This window comes from Aspergillus eucalypticola (genome assembly GCF_003184535.1).
Source record: "Aspergillus eucalypticola CBS 122712 chromosome Unknown BO83scaffold_29, whole genome shotgun sequence".
Classification (NCBI taxonomy): domain Eukaryota; kingdom Fungi; phylum Ascomycota; class Eurotiomycetes; order Eurotiales; family Aspergillaceae; genus Aspergillus; species Aspergillus eucalypticola.
The window spans coordinates 227,250-248,802 of NW_020290303.1; the positions used below are offsets into that span (position 1 = coordinate 227,250).

At 50.8% G+C, this 21,553-nt stretch overlaps 7 protein-coding genes and 1 non-coding gene across 8 annotated transcripts; 5 read left to right on the forward strand and 3 right to left on the reverse strand.

Moving 5' to 3' along the window:
• Positions 1–199: 199 nt before the first annotated feature.
• atg2 (putative autophagy regulatory protein Atg2) lies at positions 200–7,086 on the reverse strand. The gene is made up of 2 exons (XM_025532042.1): positions 6,737–7,086; positions 200–6,611 (listed from the first exon to the last, which is right to left on the reverse strand). Exons 1-2 carry the CDS (start codon positions 6,896–6,898, stop codon positions 234–236), a joined length of 6,540 nt encoding a protein of 2,179 aa, XP_025384193.1. The 5' UTR covers positions 6,899–7,086; the 3' UTR covers positions 200–233.
• A 34-nt stretch (positions 7,087–7,120) lies between these two features.
• On the forward strand, positions 7,121–7,802 carry BO83DRAFT_126163 (uncharacterized protein). Its single transcript, XM_025526067.1, has one exon. The coding sequence runs from the start codon at positions 7,344–7,346 to the stop codon at positions 7,683–7,685; it is 342 nt and encodes a 113-aa protein (XP_025384194.1). The 5' UTR covers positions 7,121–7,343; the 3' UTR covers positions 7,686–7,802.
• Positions 7,803–9,683, reverse strand: BO83DRAFT_411108 (putative CECR1 family adenosine deaminase). Its single transcript, XM_025534281.1, has 2 exons — positions 9,518–9,683; positions 7,803–9,461 (listed from the first exon to the last, which is right to left on the reverse strand). Exons 1-2 carry the CDS (start codon positions 9,642–9,644, stop codon positions 7,921–7,923), a joined length of 1,668 nt encoding a protein of 555 aa, XP_025384195.1. The 5' UTR covers positions 9,645–9,683; the 3' UTR covers positions 7,803–7,920.
• A 132-nt stretch (positions 9,684–9,815) lies between these two features.
• On the forward strand, positions 9,816–9,887 carry BO83DRAFT_t229. Its single transcript has one exon. It is a non-coding gene; the product is annotated as a tRNA-Gln (tRNA).
• A 2,055-nt stretch (positions 9,888–11,942) lies between these two features.
• On the forward strand, positions 11,943–13,991 carry BO83DRAFT_368615 (NupC/NupG family nucleoside CNT transporter; the record flags this gene model as incomplete). Its single annotated transcript, XM_025529833.1, has 3 exons — positions 11,943–12,235; positions 12,301–13,552; positions 13,609–13,991. The coding sequence occupies 3 exons, from the start codon at positions 11,943–11,945 to the stop codon at positions 13,861–13,863; spliced, it is 1,800 nt and encodes a 599-aa protein (XP_025384196.1). The 3' UTR covers positions 13,864–13,991.
• A 518-nt stretch (positions 13,992–14,509) lies between these two features.
• Positions 14,510–15,981, reverse strand: BO83DRAFT_381679 (putative ubiquitin conjugating enzyme (UbcK)). The gene is made up of 3 exons (XM_025532043.1): positions 15,486–15,981; positions 15,063–15,395; positions 14,510–15,011 (listed from the first exon to the last, which is right to left on the reverse strand). Exons 1-3 carry the CDS (start codon positions 15,590–15,592, stop codon positions 14,906–14,908), a joined length of 546 nt encoding a protein of 181 aa, XP_025384197.1. The 5' UTR covers positions 15,593–15,981; the 3' UTR covers positions 14,510–14,905.
• Positions 15,982–16,850: 869 nt separating this feature from the next.
• Positions 16,851–18,529, forward strand: BO83DRAFT_402206 (putative serine/threonine protein kinase; the record flags this gene model as incomplete). The annotated part of the gene is made up of 2 exons (XM_025533515.1): positions 16,851–16,936; positions 17,011–18,529. The coding sequence occupies 2 exons, from the start codon at positions 16,851–16,853 to the stop codon at positions 18,527–18,529; spliced, it is 1,605 nt and encodes a 534-aa protein (XP_025384198.1).
• A 410-nt stretch (positions 18,530–18,939) lies between these two features.
• BO83DRAFT_381681 (uncharacterized protein) lies at positions 18,940–21,518 on the forward strand. The gene is made up of 2 exons (XM_025532044.1): positions 18,940–19,208; positions 19,312–21,518. Exons 1-2 carry the CDS (start codon positions 19,166–19,168, stop codon positions 21,303–21,305), a joined length of 2,037 nt encoding a protein of 678 aa, XP_025384199.1. The 5' UTR covers positions 18,940–19,165; the 3' UTR covers positions 21,306–21,518.
• The last annotated feature ends 35 nt before the right edge of the window (positions 21,519–21,553 follow it).

Consider the following 21,553-nt stretch of genomic DNA (forward strand, 5'->3'; position numbering starts at 1 on the left):
AGTCTACCTGCCTCAATAACTAATACCAATCTTAATCATAAACATCCCCAAAAATATCAATATCAATCCAACACCAATCATGCTTAAGAAGCCATCATTGTATCAAGAAAAACTCAAGGGGTAGTAGTGCTAAGCAAAGAATCATCCGTCATAGTCATCATAAAATTAGTCCCAGGTAACCGAACCTGCCCGCAGGTGAATGTGTGACCTGCTCCGGTAGATGTCCCAATCAATTATGCACCAAACCATCCCAGAAGAACTCGCGGAAGCACTGCCAACGATGCAGCGACGAAACCGTTAATGGCGTTTATATTTCTGCAAGCATGTGAGTAAACTGTCAGCTGCTGATGGTATTGACTTACATCTTCCATCTTTCGCCGGTTACTAGGATCCAGTGAGTTCCCAGCCCCCAGCAGCGTCTGCCCCACGGCCTTGGATACACCAATGGCAGGCCGAAGAACCACAGTCGGAGCACGCTTCCAGACAGCCTTTGCAGCAGCCTTGGCGCTTCCGCTCTCCATGACTTCGCCAGGCACCGCGACTATGGCATCCCGTGTCAAAAGCAGATCGCGCTCCAGCCCCCGGAATGCGCCGCGAAGACCTTGGACCACCCCTACGGGTTGATCGGCGTACAGGGAGATTTTCTTCGCCTCTTCATCGTCAGCGTACTCGTCTTCTACGCCAGCTCCCGACGCATTAGGGGTAGTGAGAATATCTTCGGCGCCTTGGAGGACCGTCTGTGTTCCAATAGCAAGCTTGGCACCCAGCTTGACGAGCTCGTTCGAAGTGGTCTTCGCGAAGGATAATGCGCCTTTTTGGATGCTCCGTACAAGGCGACCGTCTTTGCGGTACTCGCGCACAGGCACCGCCACGAGATCCTTCACCCCTCCGCCCACGTTAACGAGAGACCGGATCGGAGCAAGTCCAGCCAGCACGCCTGGCAGCTGGTTCCTCTTGATATCTGGCATCCAGATGTCGTTAAGCGTTTGTCCAAGCTTGTCAAAGCCCGACACCCCGTAGATAATGACGTGTCGCATGGTCATGTCAGCTGCATCCAGTATGAAGAAATTCATGAACTCGGTCGTCCGACCAGATCTGAGTCCCGCGTAGTCGACTCGCTTAGGCTTGAAATCAAGTCTGACAGGAACGGCATTCACCTCAACTCGTTGTAGAAAGGGGACATCGCTCGGAGCGGTTGGAGTCGGTGCTGAATCATCACGGAATTCGAAGAAGCGGCAAATAAAATCCAAAGCGTCTTGATCGACATGTAACCGCAGAGGGAGGATGGTCGCCTTAAGCACGATTTCGGTTGCTGCAAGCTGAGGTACCGGTCTCACAGTCAAAATCTCCAGGTGAATCATGCTTGTCCCACTCTCCTTCTCTCCCGCTTCGTGCATATATGTTGCGAATTTCTTCCACGTAGAAGTAGGCACATGATCAAACACCTCCAGGTCTTTGATGCGAACATCTAATGAGCTCTGCGTTTCCCCGGAGTCGGGTGGGAATACGACCAGGTCCGCACATATCCCTTTGAGTTCAAATGTCATCTTATGGTACTTGCTTCGAGACAAGCGCAGCTTCTTCCCACGGACGGAGGGCGACTGGCTTTGCCGGACCGTGGCCCCTGTGACAGTCGTCGTAGTCGCGTAGCTTCCCGTTTCACTCGCGAGGTCGTCGATGTTGCGATTGATGTCATTGCGGATGTCGCGGGGATCCTTATTAGCAGGGACACCGATATAGATCGAGTTGAACAAGCAGTCACCGATCACAGACTCTTCTTCCTCGTCAAAGCTGGGGGATGCTCGGCTGCCAGCACGCGCACGTCGTTCAATGGCTTTCCGCTCCACGTCCTTCACAGCCTTCGATATAGTATCCCTAGTCCGCTGCCAGTCGTATCCATCGAATAAGTTCCAGATCACGTGTGCATCGCGGACTCTGATCCTCAGCGGGCTCTTCTGAAGCTTGGAGTCGTCCGAGAGTCCGTAAGTGTTTTGAGTAGAATCCCAGCGGTGCGCTGTACCGCCAACAGCAGACTTTTGGGCAAAGTGATCCTCTCGGAAGTCCAGCTCGGAAATACTCGATGACACATAGTACTGCGAGTGGAAGCTGTCTAGTAGTTCGTTCGAACCCGCCATCATACCCTCTGTCAAAGATCCATGTTCGGGGACCGCGCTGACATGTTTAAAGTCACTGACATAATCACGCTCATCTTCAAGGTGTCCCTCTCCCTGATCCTGATCAACAGGCTCCGTCGTTTCGGGTGGCTCCGGCATGTCTGTAAAGAACGCATCTCCGGTGAAAGAAGATAGCATATCCTGGATGGGCAGTACTTCTGTACGGTACTTCGCAGCTGCGCTTGGGGGAGTAGGAGGCTGGAGCCCATTAACTAGGCTTATGAGAGTCTGTGTTGAGTCGGCACAAGTCTCCAGAATCAGCAGATCATCCCTCAGCTCCACATCCAGAGACTTTGCCCCATCATCACTCAGCTTCATTATCTTGACCGTAGCTGTGGCTGAAGAGATTGTGCAAACCGTCACAAAGCCATGGTCAATAAAAGACTGCACCTGATTGCTGTGCGGAGGAGCTGAGCTTCTCCTTTGGACATTGTCCGCATATCCCACATTTGCCACATCATCTATGATCATGAGAGACGCTTTCCGGAGCTCTAGTGTGGCATCAGAAGACACGGGATCATGTATCGCACCAGAAAACTTGGCATTGGTGAGAACTACGAGGCCTTTGGCACCGGTGCCGCGTGGGTTGAGACCAAGCACGCAGTCCCGAAGGTCAATTGTCAACTTGATAGGCTTTGGAGGGGTGTCAGAACGGCCCTCTTTCTCCGGATGGACGTTCTGATGTGGGGGCTGCAACTCGGCGAGGTTGGCCAAGGAGCTTGCCATGTTGGCAGCCACATCCCCAGTAGTCATATCCTCACTGAGTCCGAGGAAGGCGATGATAGATGGGAGTGTATATTCTGCGCGGAAGTTGTGTAACTTCACTTTGACCGTGGGGTCCATCTCGTCAGCAATATAGCGCGCCATCAGAACTGGAAGTGGACTCTGGCTTGGGCTGGATTTGTGACCGATGGCCGATGCTTCTCCCACAAGCTCTTCGTCCCTGTTCCTAGCAACCGATATAGAGCCCAGCTGCGCAGCAATGAGTGAAGGCAGACTTATAAAGGCTAGTTCGGTATTCCGAAGAACAGCGCTCATTTCCCCCACCTTCCCACCTATATGTACCTGAACCTCAAGTTCACGCATCAGTGCAAGGGTCAGCACACCAGGCCTGTCATCCTCTGGCAGGTACTTTGTGACATTCGACAGTCGGCTCAATTCATCTGCCAGCTGGGAGATGGAGTCGAGATCAGTAGTGCGAGAAACTGCAACCCGTGCTCCAGAGACCGTAACGCAGAGTACAGAACCCTGCCTCCGCTGGCGGAAGAGCGTATCTAGCATGATATCATCATCTTCGTCGTACTTATCCTTGGACGGAGTGATTAAGCCAAGTAGCCGGTCCAAGTCTTCTTCCTTCGGAGAAAATCGGTACTCAACCCTGATATCGGTCAGGTTTATCTTGGCTGGAGCGTCCCGAGAATCGTCCAGAGGCAAGGGGCCGGTAAATTTGGCCTTGTCTATCTGCACTGCTACGCCACTAGGCCTGCTAACGATCTTGGCAGCGGTTGTCCTCAGCCTGACATAGTGGGTCTCTCCGACCACATCTGCTGCAAGCCCTCCGATCCTGACATTTACCTTCAAGGGCGCCGAGCCTGTTCGTTCACTCGCTGCCGGCGGAGGAAATTCTTCGAAGTGCACACCACGAGGACGTTTGGGGACTTCCTTCTTCGGCCCCTTCGGAGATGAAGCCGATGAGATCGAGTTGCCAAGTTCCAATATCGTGCTCAGCCCGCCAAACCAACCTATGGCCTCTTCCAGTCGCTGGATATTTAAGTTTAGCTGTAAAGGAAGTGTCATGAGGTTTACAGTGGTGGAATCAGGTGATTTTGTGATAGAGAGATCGATATCCCCTTGCTCGGCTGACAGGACGTCTCTAATGGAGTCGCGCATTTTGAAATTTTCGCTGAACGATATTAAGTGTTCAGAGGCGAACCCGAGACTAAACCCTTTGATATTCAGATGGAGCTTCGTAATGTCTTTGTCAATCGAAAGCTGAGCTTCAAGGCCCGACAGACATGTCTGCAACAAGATGTCGTTATGTAACAGACCGAAGAATGGCGAACTGTCTGTTTCGGCAGGGTATGAGTATCCTGGAACATGCTCGACAAACTTGATGGAAAGATTGCGAAGAGCCAACTTGATAGCCTGTCGCTTCTGCTCCTCTTGCGGCTGACTTGTGTCCTGGTTGACCTCGCTGTCATTGCTGAAAGCATTAAGAATCTTGTGTCCAACCTTGAGCACGAGCCAGCCGATGGCGATGTCGAATTGGAGTTCCACGGAGTATATGTCAACCTCCAGGTCGTTAGAGCTCCGTTTAGACTGTGTCTGCCCATCATGCTGCGAAGGCCGAGAAGAAGCTTTTTCGGCGCCCTCGTACCCGTATGAAGCTGGTCTGATCGTATCACTGCGAGCTCGTGTAGAAGCCTTCCTGCCAGGAGGCACAAAGTAGTCTTCAGTTGCTGAATCACGCAGGCATGCCGTCGTCTCCTCCAGACCGCTAGTTTCTTCTTCAGTGTAGGACGCAGATGGGGTGTCATCTGCGCTGTCGCCATCTTCATCCACGGAAGGTATGGAAATGACGACCTTGTCGATGCTAAAGAACCGTCTTGCGACGTCAGAGAATTTGTTCAGGCCTGATGAATCCTGAGAACGTTCTTTGTCAGTGAGCTCATGTTGTGCCTCAGAATAATCATCTATTAGGCACTCCTGCGAGATATGCAACCCTGCTTGCGGAGTTAGTTTAGGGGTGGCAGCAGTCTCATCATCATCATGGTCCTGGTCCATATGATGTACATCGGGCCCGTTTCCATGGTGCACATGAGCATGTGAGTCCCTGACTACCGTGGATTCCGGGGAATCCCAGGCACCGGGAATATTTGGCATGAAGCTTCTTGACATAGACTCATGACTTATGGCACTCATGTACATACTCTGTGCCTCCTCGTTAGAGAAGAGCCTTGACTCGGAAAGCTCGTCCTGGTTGAAAGATCCAGATGTTGAGCTTGAACTACTCGCTTCGGAAGGAGGTACAGAGGTAACAGGCGATGCTTGGGAATCGGCATACGGCTGGGGATCTTGCGTAACCTCTAGCCCCATCGCGGGCAAGGCTGGTCGAGTAGGAACGTCAACCGCTTCTGCATGTTGTAGGTGATCCTGTGCGAGGCTAGTGACAGCTGGTACCTGTGACCTGGGCGCAAGGATCATAGCATTCTGTGTATCACTGTAGTGTGATGCTGATCCGGCGGCGTGCAACTCTGGTGTTCGAAGGCGCGGGGTATCTTCATTGCCCAAAATATGGTGACCGACTTCCGGTGAAAAATGATCAGTGCCATCAAGCTCATCATCATGAAGATGCGAATCTATCACAGAATCAAGATACGCAGGGTTGTCCAGTATCTCATCGTCAACCGGTAGGTTCTGCGACTCTCCCATGTAACCATAACTCCTGGTTTCCTCCTCCGTGTCGGCGTCAGAAAATCTGCCGTCGTAGGTGCACACTGATCCTTCCATCTCGGGCGCATGTTCGGGCGCATGTTCGGGCGCATATTGTTCTATTATCTTTGATTCTGATAGTCCACGAGACGGCTCGAAGAGTATCGACCTTGTCAAGTCTAGTGTGGTGTCCTCTTCAGACGCGTGCTCAGACGGTGGGGACGAAACATGGCTCGGGGGAGGGCTCGGCTTTGGCTGCAAAGGACTCTCCGGAGATGTGATCTCTGGAGATATCGGGACAGTGAACCTTGAGTAATTAGAAAAAACGACAGGCTCCGACACTAAGGCGACGTTGATGTCAGACAACGAGATCAACCGTCGCTGATTCCGTGAGGAAGTCTCATCCTCACTCGATGGCGAAGACACAGCATCCACCTTGACTTGTCCAACAGTCAGTAACCCCGTGACCAAGTCAGGCTTATCTTCCGGTTGCCTCTTTAGTGGTGCATCCTGCTTCGTCTCCATGTCGATTCGGATGGATATGTCATCCACCTGGACCTGCAGACGGTCTGCGACACCTTTAAGGAACGCAGCAACGAAACTCGGCAAGGAGACGCCCTCATTGCCGTAGCCAAGCTCCTCTTCATCATCACTGGCTGATGTGGGTGTACGGTGAAGGACCTGAGATTGAGATGTTATGGCAGCCTTCAGTTCCTCCTTTTCCTCCTTTGGTTCAGCCTGGAGGAACGATTGAGCGAGGTCGGTCGGATTAGGGATGATCGGATCGGGGGCAGGGTCATGGCCAGAGCCAGACCCTGTTGGTCTGTCGCCTTGTCCAGCATGGCGAGTGTCGTCGGAAAGTAGTCTCAGATGGACGTCGATGCCGCTGGCCTGGCAGATGATGCCGCTGCTGTAGATATCCGCGGGGACGGTGATCTTCAGGAAACGAACCCGGGCGCTGACGAGCTCACTTGAAGGAGGAAGGTGAAGAAGCGTAGCTAATTTCTATTTCGATATAGAGTTTTCTGATTAGCACATGCCGGATGTCCGAAAACCCAGCGGGGAACAGCAGCGGATTGAGAGCCAGGGAAGCTAGCTAGGCTCATCGGGGGCACGAGTAGTGCACTTACATCCAGCCTCAACCCAATATCTCGTAGTTCCACGGTACTTCGCTGTCCCCAGCGGATACCCAGGCTGTCCAGGTCAAGGGCCTCTGTATCGACAAGGCCGAGACGAGATAACGCATATCGGAGCAATCGCTTTTGGAAGAACGACGGCAAGAAGTAGGCCATTTTGTGGGGGGGCAAAGGAGCCGGCGGGGGCTCATTTGAAGATGGCAGCTGTCATCTGAGCAAAAAACATAATAAGGCAACAAGGACAGGAAAGAGACGATCGGGAAGTTGAGAGATGCCTTGCTCCTGGGACAGGCACCAGCACAACAAGTGTGTCGGGGGAACAAATGCGGAGGGTTTGCTGAAGGTGCCGGAGGGAAGGATGACGTTCGGGGATGTAGGCGCTAGTGGAGGAGGAGAGATAGCGAAGATCAACCGCAATAGTCAGGCGGAGCTTGGGCCGGGCCTCCCCAAATCACACCATGACAACTCACACTTACGTCGAACTTATCGCCTCATGGAGGGTTACGAATTGCCAACCAGAGGATGAGCACTCGGCTCCGGGAAAATATCCAGAACAGCTGGCTGAAGTGCAAATGCCGGGCAAGCAACTGCCAGCCGAATCATGGCAAATGAGCGATTCGTTCGGCGTCTGGTGGACTTCTCTCGACACTGTTTATTTAGCCTCGGCCTAACGGTGATAAAAACGGAAAATAATAACTCAAAATTTACCACGAGAGTGGAAGAAAAAGTAAATAATAATCAAGGTGTTATCGAAGATGAAGAAGAAACAAATCAACGGTCATCGTGCTGCAGAATCTCTCTCCTTTGTCCACCTTATCGCACTGGCTCGTGGAGTAGTCCATCATCCGCTCTTCTGGAGTTTGACCTCCACTCAATGAATCATGCAGCAAGTAGCAGCCGACATGACTCTGCTCACCAGGACGCTGATCATATTCTACTCTAGTCTACATTTAATTCCACTCTACCTGCGACCAGCCAAACTAATGACTCCTGCGATGAGGCAATGTTCTCCTGAAAAGCTGCAAGCGTTGTTGCTTTGCATAACAAGCACGTTCTGCTTATTCATCTCGGCATACCGCTATGTCATTACTAAGCGTACCCCCTTCATTATGAAGGTTTAATGCAACTTTTGGGGAATGGCTGTTGACGGATACACTATGGGTGGAATGTGAAACAGTTCAGTCTTGCTCTTCACCTTCCTCCTCCGCAAATTCCTCTGTAACCCACTGGCAAAATCTCTCAAACTCTGCATACCATTCCTGCAAACGGCTAGCCTTCGTCCCCTCCCCCAAGATCCCTTCCCGAAGATCGGACTGCCACTCCGCCGAGGGCTGGTCTTGGTAGCAGCTCCACCGGATGGAGTTCTCCACCATCATTGCAAGGCCCGTAAGACCCATGCTGTCAATCCCTTGAAGCGCTTGCCAGTACTGTCGGGTCAAGTCGTTTGGTTCACCGAGCAAGCCCGGCGCATTAATACCAAGAGATACAGGAACACCACGAGCTAATAGGACAGGTAGAGGATGCGTCTGAATACTGTCGGTGAGTCCAAGGATCTCATCTGAGAGCGGGCTGCACTCAATCAGGATTTTTTTCTCCTTGATTAGCTCGATCAGTAATGGATGTTGGCTGAGCGAGAGCCCTTGGCATATCCTCCGCGCGCCCAACAGAATAGCATCGAACAAACCTTGATCTCCCCCATTTCTCAGGGATTCGCCAGCATGGAAGCAGAATGAGATATCCAAGCCCTCTGCAGAACACTCTTTGCGGAACCAGAATAGTATGGGAACCAGATCAGTGAGCGAGTGCTGATCATCCTTATCCACTATCATATCAAATCCGCAAATCGTATCGGGATAATCATACTTTGCCAGGATGCAATCTTTCATGTTCTCGACAATGTCTCGCTTTGACAATGAGCGGGGACAGGTCCATATAATCCGCGCTCCGTAAAACCCTTGCCCTTCCTGCGTCCCTTGGAAACGTGCAAGCTCTTCCTGAAACACGTGGCACCAATCGCTATGGCCTTCTTCGGGGATATCCTTCCCTTCCTTGCGATATGGGAAAGTAAAAGTCATCCTGAACTCCGCGTATTTAATCCCATCGCTCCCAAGCCGAGCAAATACATGTTGCAAGCATGCCCGCAGGATGGGCTCGTAGCTGAGCAGAGAATTCACAATCGGCATCGCACGGCTATGATAATTCGCACGCCCCGCTTGAGGGATACATCGGCTTCGCAGCCAGTCACGAAACCCATCCTCTCCCCCATACGGAAAAGAAGAGGCCGCCTTTTTCAGTGTGATAGGACTTGAGGGCTCGTACGCAGACGACCACACAGTAGGTCTGTCTTCCAAGTCTTTTGACGCCGCTAACGAGTATTGAAAGGCGAAGAGCTTCTCATCCAAGTCATCCTGGGATAGTAAAGGCTGCGTCGCAAAGACACACATTCCCGGGGTAGCGAACGCCACATCAATTAGAAAATCCGCATTGATCATGGCATGTAACGGAGCATGCAACAAAGATCCTTTAGGCATTGCCTTGATGATTCTCCAGAGCTTTGTCTTCTGCACCCTATCCCAATCCAGGGACTTGGCCTCGGGAAAGCGAGCATCATCTAAACCAGACGAAGTAGACAGCTGATGGAGCTCCCGGTCGCGGATTCTGGCGACAATATTGCAAGCTCTAGCAGCTGTTGGCGGTAAAGCCTTGGTAAGGTTGCTATCTAGTATCTTGAATTAGCCAAGTCCGAGTAAATATGTTGAGCGTGATACTACCCACCATGCCGCTGCTTTTGTTCTTCCAGAATAAGCGAACTCCGACCCCGCAAATATTGCTGGATAAATGGATCTTCAACTTGGGGGATGCCCTCCTCGATTTGCCACTCCTCATTCGACTGCGGCTCCATGTTGTGCAAACTATGCTTACTGTAGCATGTGTGAAACAGATTTGCGGGGTAGAGTCGATTTAGGTACCTTGAGCTGGCGAAAACAATGAGGTCATATCACGACCTTGTTTCTTGATTTTCTGAATTTCTTAGGTTGTAGGGCTAAAAAGCAACCCGTCTATCACAGCAACAGGTTGTGTAGTGTAATGGTTATCACTCTGGATTCTGATTCCAGCAATCCCGGTTCGATCCCGGGCACGACCTTTTTTGTCTTCCCTCCCTGCACACAAGCAGTCTGTCGCGTCGTTATGACCCAGTCAGGTCAAAAATGTTCGGCTGTAATTGGTGTTCAATTGAAAGGGCATACCGATGCGGTCGGTGATGTCCAACGGTTGCGTCCACTGCACCGACCGGTCGATCTTTTTGGAGTTTCTGCCTTGTGTATCGCACACAACTGATCATATATCGGCTTCTCCGTTTCAATGATTCCAGGATCCGCTGAATGTAATCCGTCCAGGCTGGTACTGCAGTGTGGTAGTCAACGGCAATATATATCTACCATCCATGTCTTGCAGTCAGGTTGTACATCCCCATCTCACAGTCCAACGAGTTTCCTTGCTCCAACCCGCTTGCCGTTTCCCTCAATGTAACGTTTCAAGCGTCGCAGGCCGCATGCAGGAATAGGCCATTCAGACAAATTGCAACTCGCAGTAAACACTCCATATGAGGTCTGGGCTCTGTTCCAGCGTAGCGTCCGTCCTGCTGCCGAGTAATGTCTTGCCGTCTTTCCCAGTATTAACTACAAGCGTTGGGGATGAATATATATAACTGCCGCACAGGTCGCAGGAACAAAATCACCAAAATTGTTATTATATAGAAGCAAATGGAGTCAAGTACTGTTTCGCGAAAGAGCAGGTGTCCATACCATCTTCCATATAATCCATTTGCCTCCGCTCCGGACGTCCAGACGTGAAGGTTACCACGAATTTAAGCACTCGCAGGCCATGCATCATCTATTCATGCACACAGTGTTCAAAACTGTTAGTCATGAACATATATTTCGCCGATAGAGGATTCGAGAGTCCAGAAATCAGACAAGATGAACGAGAAACACAACTTATTGGCTTATTTCCACTGCTTTCTGGAGACCGAATAATCAACTGCTAGTGATTTCTTGTTTTCTTGTCTCGATGTGCTCCTCATAGCATTGTCAGGTCCTAGTCAAGCGTACTGATCTTTTATATAATTCCGTGATGAAATCGTTGGCTGCAACGTCGTATTTCTCCGAAGTTTGATCAATGGTAGCCAGCCAGGTGGATGACTAGGAGTCATGGCCAAACGTATGGGACATCCATAGCAATTGCAAAAACATTTCTGCCATGTGGCACCTCACTGGTAAATATTTTCCGCACTCTTCGATACTAAAGAGGTCCAGAGGAGGTCAAAAGCAGGAAGTCTGTGTCTTCCCCCCAATGCTTCGGAAATAAGAGTTAGTAGCAACATTCGTCACCGGGACCAAGTTTGCATCAATGTGAGATTTACAATAAAAACACACACACACACACACACATACACAAAAACAATAAAAAAAAGAATAACTTACAGCTCACGGGATTTGCAGGATTATTGTTCTGATGCAGCATGCATACTAGTACCACGATACGGCGCACACCACACCCTTCTCCGGCCAATCAGACCGACTGTATTCGAGCTACAACTAAATGGGCAAGCATTGCAAGTCGATGCAATAATGAGCCATGTGACCGGTCATAGACATGTCATCAGGAAGCATATTACTTAGCCCCTTCAGCGCAAAGAGTTAGGATTAGGCTAATGGCCGGAAGGCAAGATTGAATAGTTTTCTCAGTCGTCATCAATAAACTTACACTACTCCGCACAATTACCTGGATGAAAGAGAACACCACGCAAAATTGCTCGTCCCTGGATACACAGCCAGTGACAGCAAGAGTAAAGGTCCCAGGTGACACAAGGACGAGAAAGTATAAAGGGTAGACCGCCAGAGTGACCGCGACTCCATCCCTGGCATAATGCGTCTTGCCCGTCGATAGAGCTTTTTGACCCACGTTGTACAACCTCGAGGCTTGATCATGGCTGGAGCAACATAGGCTGCTTAGGTCTCCTCATTTCTTTATCAGACGTGTCTCACCGTAAGCCCACCATAAGACACCCTCTGTTCGCGTGCCATTCTTCCCCGCAAATCACTTAGGAGAGGCTGCAGATGCACCATGGGACAGCATCTTATCCCTTGGATCCGTGACTAACTCACCGTCTCCTCCCCGAGAAGTTAGTACCACAGAGATGATGGCAGATGAGAAAGCCCTGGCGATTAGCCAGAAGACCACAGTCATGTCACAGGCTTGCAGCAATTTGAATGAGACTGCAGGTGTTCATGCAGGTAACTCAGAACCCCCCCGTGGCGATGAAATCAGTTCCCCAGACATGAAGAAGCTACCCACAGAAGAACATCAGGGCAAACAAAATAATATCGAAGAAGCGGACATAAGCCACACTCCTCGGCAACAGTATCAGCGTTGCATGCCCAGGTACTCCAGGCATGTGGCATATGCTGGGATACTGATACTTTTCACAGGGTGAGCTTCGATTGCAGCGTTTTCAACCCCTTATATTTGCAAGCTCACCTATTCCTAATCCCCAGGTGGTGGGTCACGGGGCTCGTCCTTCACCGTGATGACCTAGGATGGTTAATCCCCTTTCTCGTCTATCTGGCTATCACACTGCGTATTCTTTTTCTCTATCTTCCCATCTCTGTGCTCACCAGACCGGTTTACTGGATCTGGAAACAGACCGCCTCACGTATTGTGAGCTATGTGCCTCCAAGTTTTCGTATACCAGGTGCAGCGTTGATGACAATTGCCGTGATTATGGTCGGTTGTTTTGTCTCTGCGGATACACCGGAAAACACGCGAGCCGACAGAGCAGTTAGCCTATTCGGGCTGATTGTTTTCTTATTCATCCTATGGCTCTTCTCTCGGGACCACAAGAATATCGTCTGGCATACCGTCATCGTCGGCATGTTGGTTCAATTCCTTGTGGCTCTATTCGTCCTGCGGACACAGGCGGGATACGACATCTTTAACTTTATATCGACCCTAGCCCAGAAGCTACTAGGGTTCGCAGAGCAAGGTGTTGACTTCCTCATCGAGACAGGCTGGGCCGAGAAACACAAAGGATGGTTCATCGTTAGTGTTATCCCTGCAATTATGTTCTTCGTATCTCTTGTGCAGCTCCTATATCATGCCGGCATCTTACAATGGTTCGTTCGCAAATTTGCGACATTCTTTTTCTGGTCGATGCGTGTCTCCGGGGCAGAAGCGGTTGTTGCAGCGGCCTCCCCGTTCATCGGGCAGGGGGAATCAGCCATGCTTATAAGGCCCTTTGTACCGCACCTGACCATGGCAGAAATTCATCAAACTATGACCTCTGGATTTGCCACCATCGCCGGCTCTGGTCTCATTGCATACATCGGCATGGGCGTCAATCCTCAAGCCCTTGTATCTTCCTGCGTCATGAGCATTCCCGCCTCCCTGGCAGCATCCAAGATACGCTGGCCCGAAAAAGAGGAAACCCTCACAGCAAGCCATGTCACCGTCCCGGAAGACAAAGAGCATCAAGCCGCAAACACCCTTCATGCGTTTGCCAATGGCGCCTGGATGGGTATCAAAATCGCGGGCATGATTACCGCCAACCTACTTTGTATCATTTCTCTGGTCGGTCTAGCCAACGGTCTTCTCACCTGGTGGGGACGCTACCTGAATATCAACAATCCTCCTTTGACGATCCAACTCATTATGGGATATATCTGCTACCCTGTTTCCTTCCTTTTGGGTGTTTCCCGGGATGATGACCTCCTGAAAGTAGCACAACTAATCGGCATGAAGCTTGTGATGGTAAGCTTCTTCTCCAATACCCAGAACCTACCCCTAACAAGGGATACAACCTTTAGAACGAATTCATAGCATACTCAGCCCTTCAAACCGACCCGCAATACCAAACTCTATCTCCGCGATCAAGACTAATAGCCACGTACGCCCTCTGCGGATTCGCGAACATCGGCTCCCTAGGAAACCAGATCGGAGTTCTGGCACAACTGGCTCCCGAACGGGCAGGAGATGTATCTCGCGTGGCGCTTAGTGCAATGATAACAGGAGCGATCAGCACACTTATGAGCGCGGCGATTGCAGGAATGATTGCTATTTAGAGTGCTGCGGGTAATAGATCTAGCGCCATGTTTACCTAAGTGAAAGTTGTTCGGTTTGGGATGGCAGTTGATCTCTGCAGCATTAGGATAAAAGGAGTAACGTTGGATTGGCCATTTTTCTAGCTGTCTGTTTGCGTGTAAAGTAGATGTAAGAGGAAGATCTCCGAGGGGCATCGACAAGTCCGGAAGACGTTGCCGCTCTTCACCCGCTCTTCACCTGCTTTAGGAAGGTGCTGATGCTTTCACTTTCTTAAGAGTCTCTGGGCTATGGATTACATGTAATTTTGTAGCATAGCGCAATGAATTGGATCAAGAGACGATGAGATGTTAGTTAGGGCAGCAGCTATCTTTCTAGGACTACTTATTGCAGAGGTGTGGAGTCGTAGCTATGTAGTACTATGTGTACTCCGTGATATCTAGGAAAGTAACATTGGGGTGAGTAAATAGCGGTAGAACAATGGATCATGGGTTGTTTATTGGTTAGTATTTGCTGTGCTTGCTTGTGGAGGACACTCTTCTAGAGCAAAAGACTTTCCTGTCGTGCCTTAATAGTCCTGGTTATGGTGGATATATTGTCGGCAGGGTTACTTTTCACCCTGGCGATGGCAATAGTAGCTCCTATGTATTCTGCTACTAGGTTAGTATAGACAATATCAACACTTATATTGATCGAAAAATACAATGGAAGCTATCTCTTTGATCAGTGACTGCCTACGTAATAGCTACCAACGAACCCAACATCATGTGCAGGTAACAATAACAACGAATGTAAAATCAAAGCAGGGTATTTGTCCCGGGACACGCGCGGGCTCCTGTATTTCCATTCCAATTGTGGTCCCAAACGAGAATTCCCCGAACGCATAAACTCCTGAAAAACCATCGGTGCTGAACTCATGACTTCGTTACGACGAAGATTAGAATGCACCATGCAACCGTTGCCCCCAAATGAAACGCACAGACCCCGATCTCATGCAATGCAAGTCGGTCCGTCCCATGTCTGCGGGAACAACCGAACGGACGACGACGATTATAGACGAACCAATTACTCGATGTCTTCGATGTCGCGGTGCCGGGCCATAACGTGTTTCTTGTATTCTTCCTGGTCGGTGTCCCAGAGCTCAGCAGCTTGGGCGTTGAGAGGGCTCGCGCTAAGTAGCTGTTAGCATGAACTGGAATGTTGCGATGTGGTATCGTCTTACTTGTTAGGTTCACCCAGCAGACTCTGCAGACTAAGGAGAACACTCTGCACGTTGTAGACGGCACTCCACTTGTCCTTCAGGATGTCCAGACAGATACGGCCGGAGAAGTCGACATTAGGGTGGTAGATGGGAGTTTTAAATAGAACAGTAGGGGGAGCGTAAGGGTAGTTGTTGGGGAAGGCAAAGGAAAGACGGAAAGTAAGTCCTTCGTAAGGAGTTTCAGCCGGTCCGCTGATAGTGGCAGTCCAGGAGAGGAGGTTGCCGTCGGCGTCAGGGAAGGCCGAGATTCCCGGAGAGGGGGAGAGCATTAGCTGCATCAGCTCGGCTTGGAGGCTGGCGAGATAGAATGACAATCAGTATGCAAGATTCCAGAGGAGGGAAAGTGAGCGATTTGAAGGCTGCATTCAGCATCGCGGTACGAACCGTTTGGTGACGCTCTGAATGTCGGTTCTCTGGGCTGACGAGTTGAGCTTGGACGCCTCGTGGGCGTCAGGAGCCGAGTTCTGAGTGTCTTCCATGCTGTAGTCCATTATGAAGAAGTGCAAAGAGATCGGGGGTATAGCGGAAGCAACGGTGGGTTTAAGAGGAAGAGACGATGACGAGAGTTTCCGGGATGGGAGGAATGCCAGGTAGAGTTGAACGGACCGTCGTAATCGGTAGGAAGAGAAAGGAAGAGGAAGAAGAAGAGGGTTTGTCTGGAATGACGCTGGCTCCGAATGCAGCGGGACAGTTGGCTGGAGGGGAAGCGGATTGACCCACCCGATGAATCCCCGGATGCTGTGAACTCAGAACAAGCCTTGATGGAACGTTGGGCAAAGAAGGTGGAGGAATGGAAAAATGTTGTCTGCCAGTATTACTGAAGTAGTCAAGCTCAAAATCTTGAAGAGAGATAGAAAGCAGGGGGGGAGGAAGAATAAAAGTGGGTTCATGTCCGGTTGACAATAGTGGAGGGGAAGTTCGGTCTTTCATTGTTTACTCGGCCATCCGCCCGGCAACGCCGCCGCCAACTGATTCTTTGGGGCTCCACCAGATGACCGGTCCAGATCATCTTCATCCGTCACGCTTGCGAAGTTATTGTGAGTCGCTAGTCATATTGTCATCGCGAAACTCAGTTTTCTGCTGATTCTCCCGTGATGGGACCTCTATAAGGTACTTGTAAGGAGAAGAAGTGATGATGTACCATTTTCCCTACAATTTTTCTAATTTTGTTTTCGGTTAAGTGGAATATTGGCCGGTGTCGATGCAAGTTCATACAAAGTAAAGGTGGTGTCGTTTCGGTGCGACTCCGGATCTTTCCCCTACAGTTGGACTTCATTATTGGCTGCTGCGGGTCCAGATCGAGCCAGCAAAAGCAGCGTGGCCAGTGTGTCTGTTAAGTCGAGGGCAGATCAGGCGGTCAATTAGTCGATATAATGCTCGTAGCTGCATCTCTCCTGGTCTTTGCATTCCTCACTCAAGTCAAATAGCTTCAACTATTTTCCTGTCTTACTGATCTTTGATTCCATCTCTCTGTCGGAATATTCCCTTTCCTCCCCATCCATCATGTTGGGTCCACTAAAGGCTGTGCCAGGCAGCCGATCAACAGATTACCCAAAGAGGATAAAGTGGCTCTCGCGTTCCGCCCAGCGCGTTCTCTTCAGCTTCGTTCTCCTTCCATCGCCCTTGCATTGATACTCGCCACCGTCACACGATCATGGCTCAATATTGACTCCCCCCCCCCTAAATGGCAAGACCTGTGAATCTCAGTTGATCTGTCATATTTCGTCCTTCTCGTGAATCTTCGTCAACATGCACCATTCTCAGCTGGCCCCGCTGCCGAATGACTTGCCATTTCGCATCGTTTCCAAAACAATTGGTCAGGGTGCTTACGCCTGGTAAGATTGACTTCATCGATTGTGCTCTGCTGTATGAAACCTCAAGCACTTGCTGACGAAGAATTACGGTGCAGCATCAAGAAGGCCGTCCCCACCTACACAGACAATCCCGTTTTCGCAGTCAAGTTCATCCACAAAGAGTACGCCGCCCGTCATGGAAAGGTCAGCCCGCGTCAGCTACAAATGGAGGCGACAGTCCACAAGCATATCGGGGATCATAACAATATAATTTCATTCTTCCAAACTGGGGAAGATGACATCTGGCGTTGGGTTGCGATGGAGCTGGCCGAGGGTGGCGATCTGTTCGACAAGATCGAGGCTGACGAGGGCGTTGGCGAGGACATCGCGCATGTATACTTCTCGCAACTGATAAGTGCCGTGGGTTATATGCATTCGAAGGGCGTGGGCCACCGCGACATCAAGCCCGAAAATATGCTCTTGACAGCCGACGGGAACCTGAAAATCGCAGACTTTGGGCTAGCCACGTTATTCGAGTACAAGGGCGTGACGAAGTTGTCTACAACTTTCTGTGGGAGTCCTCCATATATTGCACCAGAGGTGATATCTTGCAGTAGCAAACATATGATGAAAGGTGCAGGCTACCGACCGGACCTAGTGGACATCTGGTCCTGCGGAATCGTCCTGTTTGTCCTCTTGGCTGGAAACACCCCGTGGGATAGTCCGACAGAGACCAGTTACGAATTTCAGGAATACCTCGCAACAAACGGACGCACATCCGATGAGCTTTGGCAGCAATTGCCTATAGAGACTCTTTCGCTACTACGTGGAATGCTGAACATCGACCCCTCTAACCGCTTTTCTCTGGAGGACGTTCGGAGACATCCCTGGTATACCCGACCGAACAAATACCTATCCCGAAATGGCACATTAAGGGATCCGATCAACTTAGCTACAACCATGTTCGAGTCACTCCATATCGACTTTTCCCAAGATCCTTTCGCTCAACCCCATGGGGGTAGTTTTGGTGGGGGTCGAATGGATATCGATCTGGGTGATGGGATTGATGCTGAACAAAGGATTTCATCAACGCAGCCGGAGATGCCGAGGACTGATATGCTGGTCGACTGGGATACCCCGCAAGTGGCGGATGCGTTCTCATCAACACAACCCCTGGGGCGACCGTTCTCTGCCGACGACATGTCGGCCCTCGACCATCTAGAGGATGAGCCGTCAATGTCACAATTCTCGCCTCATCCGTCCGTACCCCTGAGTCGGACGCAGAAAGCGCAGCGATTCCATGACATCGTGCCTTCTCGTCCCATGACACGATTCTTCTCTACGTGGGAGCTCAAGATCCTAGTTCCTCTCATCTGCGAGGCTTTGCATCGTTTAGGGGTTCCGGTTCCTGCGGTTCCCGCCGTTTCCGCAGGGGACACTTCCGCAATGCTTCGTATCGTAACTCGTGATGGAAGGATGTGCACTCTGCAGGGTAAAGTCTTGATCGAATGTGTCTCCGAGGGCCTATTCGAGATCGAGTTCATGAAGGTGAAGGGCGATCCGCTGGAATGGCGGCGTTTCTTCAAGAAGGTGGCCGTGCTTTGCAAGGACGCCGTCTACAAGCCTGACTGCTAGGATACAGCCAGGATCATGCTTATGTACCTCGACCAGGCACCCATGCTATTGCTGTTATTGCCTGGTCTCACGTCTGACGGTTAATGTACGAGTAATGCCATTTATGACGGTTGGGTAAGGGTTGGGTAGGGAAGGAAAAGGTTTTGGCTGCCTATCAGGTTCTGGCTCTTAGTTGATATTAGTAGTGTTAAGTGAATGGAAGGCCTTCGGAAATTTCAAGAATCATAAAGAATCCGTGCGGTGTGACTTTGCTATATATAGGACTAGTAATCCGCCTATGATAGCGCTGGAATGTAGTATCCGGCATTCCAAATGCAACAAGAGCTTTTAGGTTACAGGGCAGAATAATTCAATTGAACTTCTAGACCAACCTACGTAAGCCACATCAGCCTTTCTATATGCCTTAGCAGTTTTTATCGGTTACGTGTGAAGTTGATCGGCGATGCTAGACTGAACTGTTGCTTGTCGGCCTGCGCATTCCCCACGTGACGACGGTCTAGATTGCGGATTGTGGGGGGATAAAATGGAGCTTCATCCCCAAGAAACAGTTATGGCCTTTGCTTACACCCTCCGTCGCACAAGCTAAATGAGTCAGACCCGTTGGCCCTCAATGGTTCTCTTTTCCCAGTCTCACCCATGGAGAAACTCCCCGTAGAGATCCTCTGCGAGATTATTGACTGTACGCTGTTTGCCCCCATTTCTTCCAGGGTCCAGGTTACCCCACATCACCGGTTTCATGCCATGTGCTAGACCTTCATTAGCATTAGCTGACGCACCCTTAGATCTCACCCCACACGAGCGGGTACAACTCCAGTCCGTCTCGAGGCGGCTATTCTCCGTGGCCCGGGATAACAATCTCTGGAGACTCCACTGCTTCGAAGAGTCATGGAGCGCTTCCGGAGCCTTGCGTTCCGCTACCAACAAGACCTCCGAGAGCCTGGTCACCAACTCCACGGCTTCCCTCAGCTCATTAGGCCAAACTTCGCTTCGATCGCTGATACAGCCAGGCGCGTCTGGGCTCAGAGACAGTAAATCAAACGGCTCGGATAAAACGCCGTCTTATGGGCACAGATCCAGAGCGGCGGCGTCGTGGGATCCGTCTTACGAAGGGGAGGAGGTGAACTGGTACTCGGAGTACATTGCTCGAAATGGCCCGATTTCACTTAGTTGGATGCAGCAACCCTTCTCCAGGGTATCACAGGGTGGGAAAAGGGAATACCGAGAGGTTAAAGGAATGGGACTGCTCCGTGACTGGAGTACTGCTCGACAGAACAAAGTCGTTGCGCCCCTTGATGACGGTAGTGTCTGCATTTGGGATCTCAATCACTCGCATTCGATTGGATCTCAGAGCACCAAGGGTAAGGTTCTTGGGGTCAGCTCGCCGGGGATACTGATGGCCAACCGGTTTGGCAGACGAGACAACTCTGGAGCAAAGCAAGCCTTGGAATTCGTGAATCTCGGAGAATGTGTGAGCGTAGACTCTATGCGTCGGAGGGCCTACTTGGCTGTCGGGAATATTCTAAACGAGGTAGATCTCGAAAGTCTCACTGTTATTTCCCAACAACGCTTCCCTTGGTCCGTTTTTGCCTTGTCCCAGGAGACGGATTATTCTGTACCGTTGACGGTGGCTACCACTCTGAGTCTTCACATCTACGATGGCAGAATGTCAGCGACGGAGGAGCAGGAGGCTATCACTCTACGCTGTGAGGAGCCGACCGTCTCGCTAGTCCCCAAATCCGAGATCTATTCTCCGCCCGATTCACCTCTTTTGCAGCTACAACCGAACGGACAACCCCCGCACCGGATACGAAGCCCTGATCTCTCAAAAAACAGTGACAACTATGCACCCTTATTCCAGCCAGGACCTCTCTCGCTTCTACACCCTCCCGCACCGCACGTGAATTCGATCTTCCTCGCCGGCCGTTTTCCAAGCATCTTACAGTATGACCGTCGCTTTTTCCCACGGCTTCAGAACACAATTCACTCTGGTGGTCAACTCTGCGGTCTTGCTGCTGTTCCGGCGCCGCGATTCCCTGTCTCTCCCAATTCTGAATTTCCCGCATCCCATAAATTGGTGGCCTGCGGCGACTACAAAGGGCGGGGTTCTCTTGAGCTCTACGATCTCACGCCCTCCAACACCAACGCCAAGAGCGATCCATCGGGCTGCTCGTCCAACCTGTCTACAGTGTACCAAAATCGGCAGAGTGTCGCTAGATCCAAGGTGCTCTCAGTCGAATCACACGGGACCCGAATTGTCTACTCCGATGCAGACGGCAATATCAAATGGGTTGAGCGTGATGGACGTTCCGAAGTTCGTCGCCTAAACATTAATTCATACCAACCGCAGCGAAGATACTACCCACAGCGCAACGGGGAAACGTCCACTCATTTGGGAAGCAACGCTAGTACCAACGGTGAAGAGGAAGAACAGACATTCGGATTATGGGGTAGCCTATCGCGGTCTCGCAGCGAGGGCGAAGTTGCTCGAAAGATCCTCCCGACCGGCGGCAGCTTGACAGGTGATGAATTACTTGTCTGGACAGGAGAACACATCGGACGCGTCCATTTCTCAAACCTCCCGGACATGGTTCCAGATTCGGACGAAGAAGATGATGCTATGAATCTCAATGGAAATATCGGGGAAGCGGATCGTGAAGAGCGACGGAACAAACGGCGGGAGCTACGTCGGCGGGAAGATGAATATGCCACGATGATGCGCAGGGCACTGGAGAGGCAAGCCGACGAAGTGAGACGGATGGGGGGCCTGGGGCTGTGATTTGAGGATGATGTTTTCCTCCAGTGAAATAGATGAAGCGCATCTGATTAACGCATACTTGGCTTTTCAAGATTCTGCACGTACCCCTTCATGCATGATTCCTTGGTTTGGTTGAATATACCTCCAGTTCGGGCTTGATGTTATGGTAGCGATACCCTTGTGCTTAGATAGAACCCGCGAGTGATCCTATTTAGATCAGATATACAAGATTACACTTTGTTTTCTGGCCGTTTGCCCCTTACATTTGT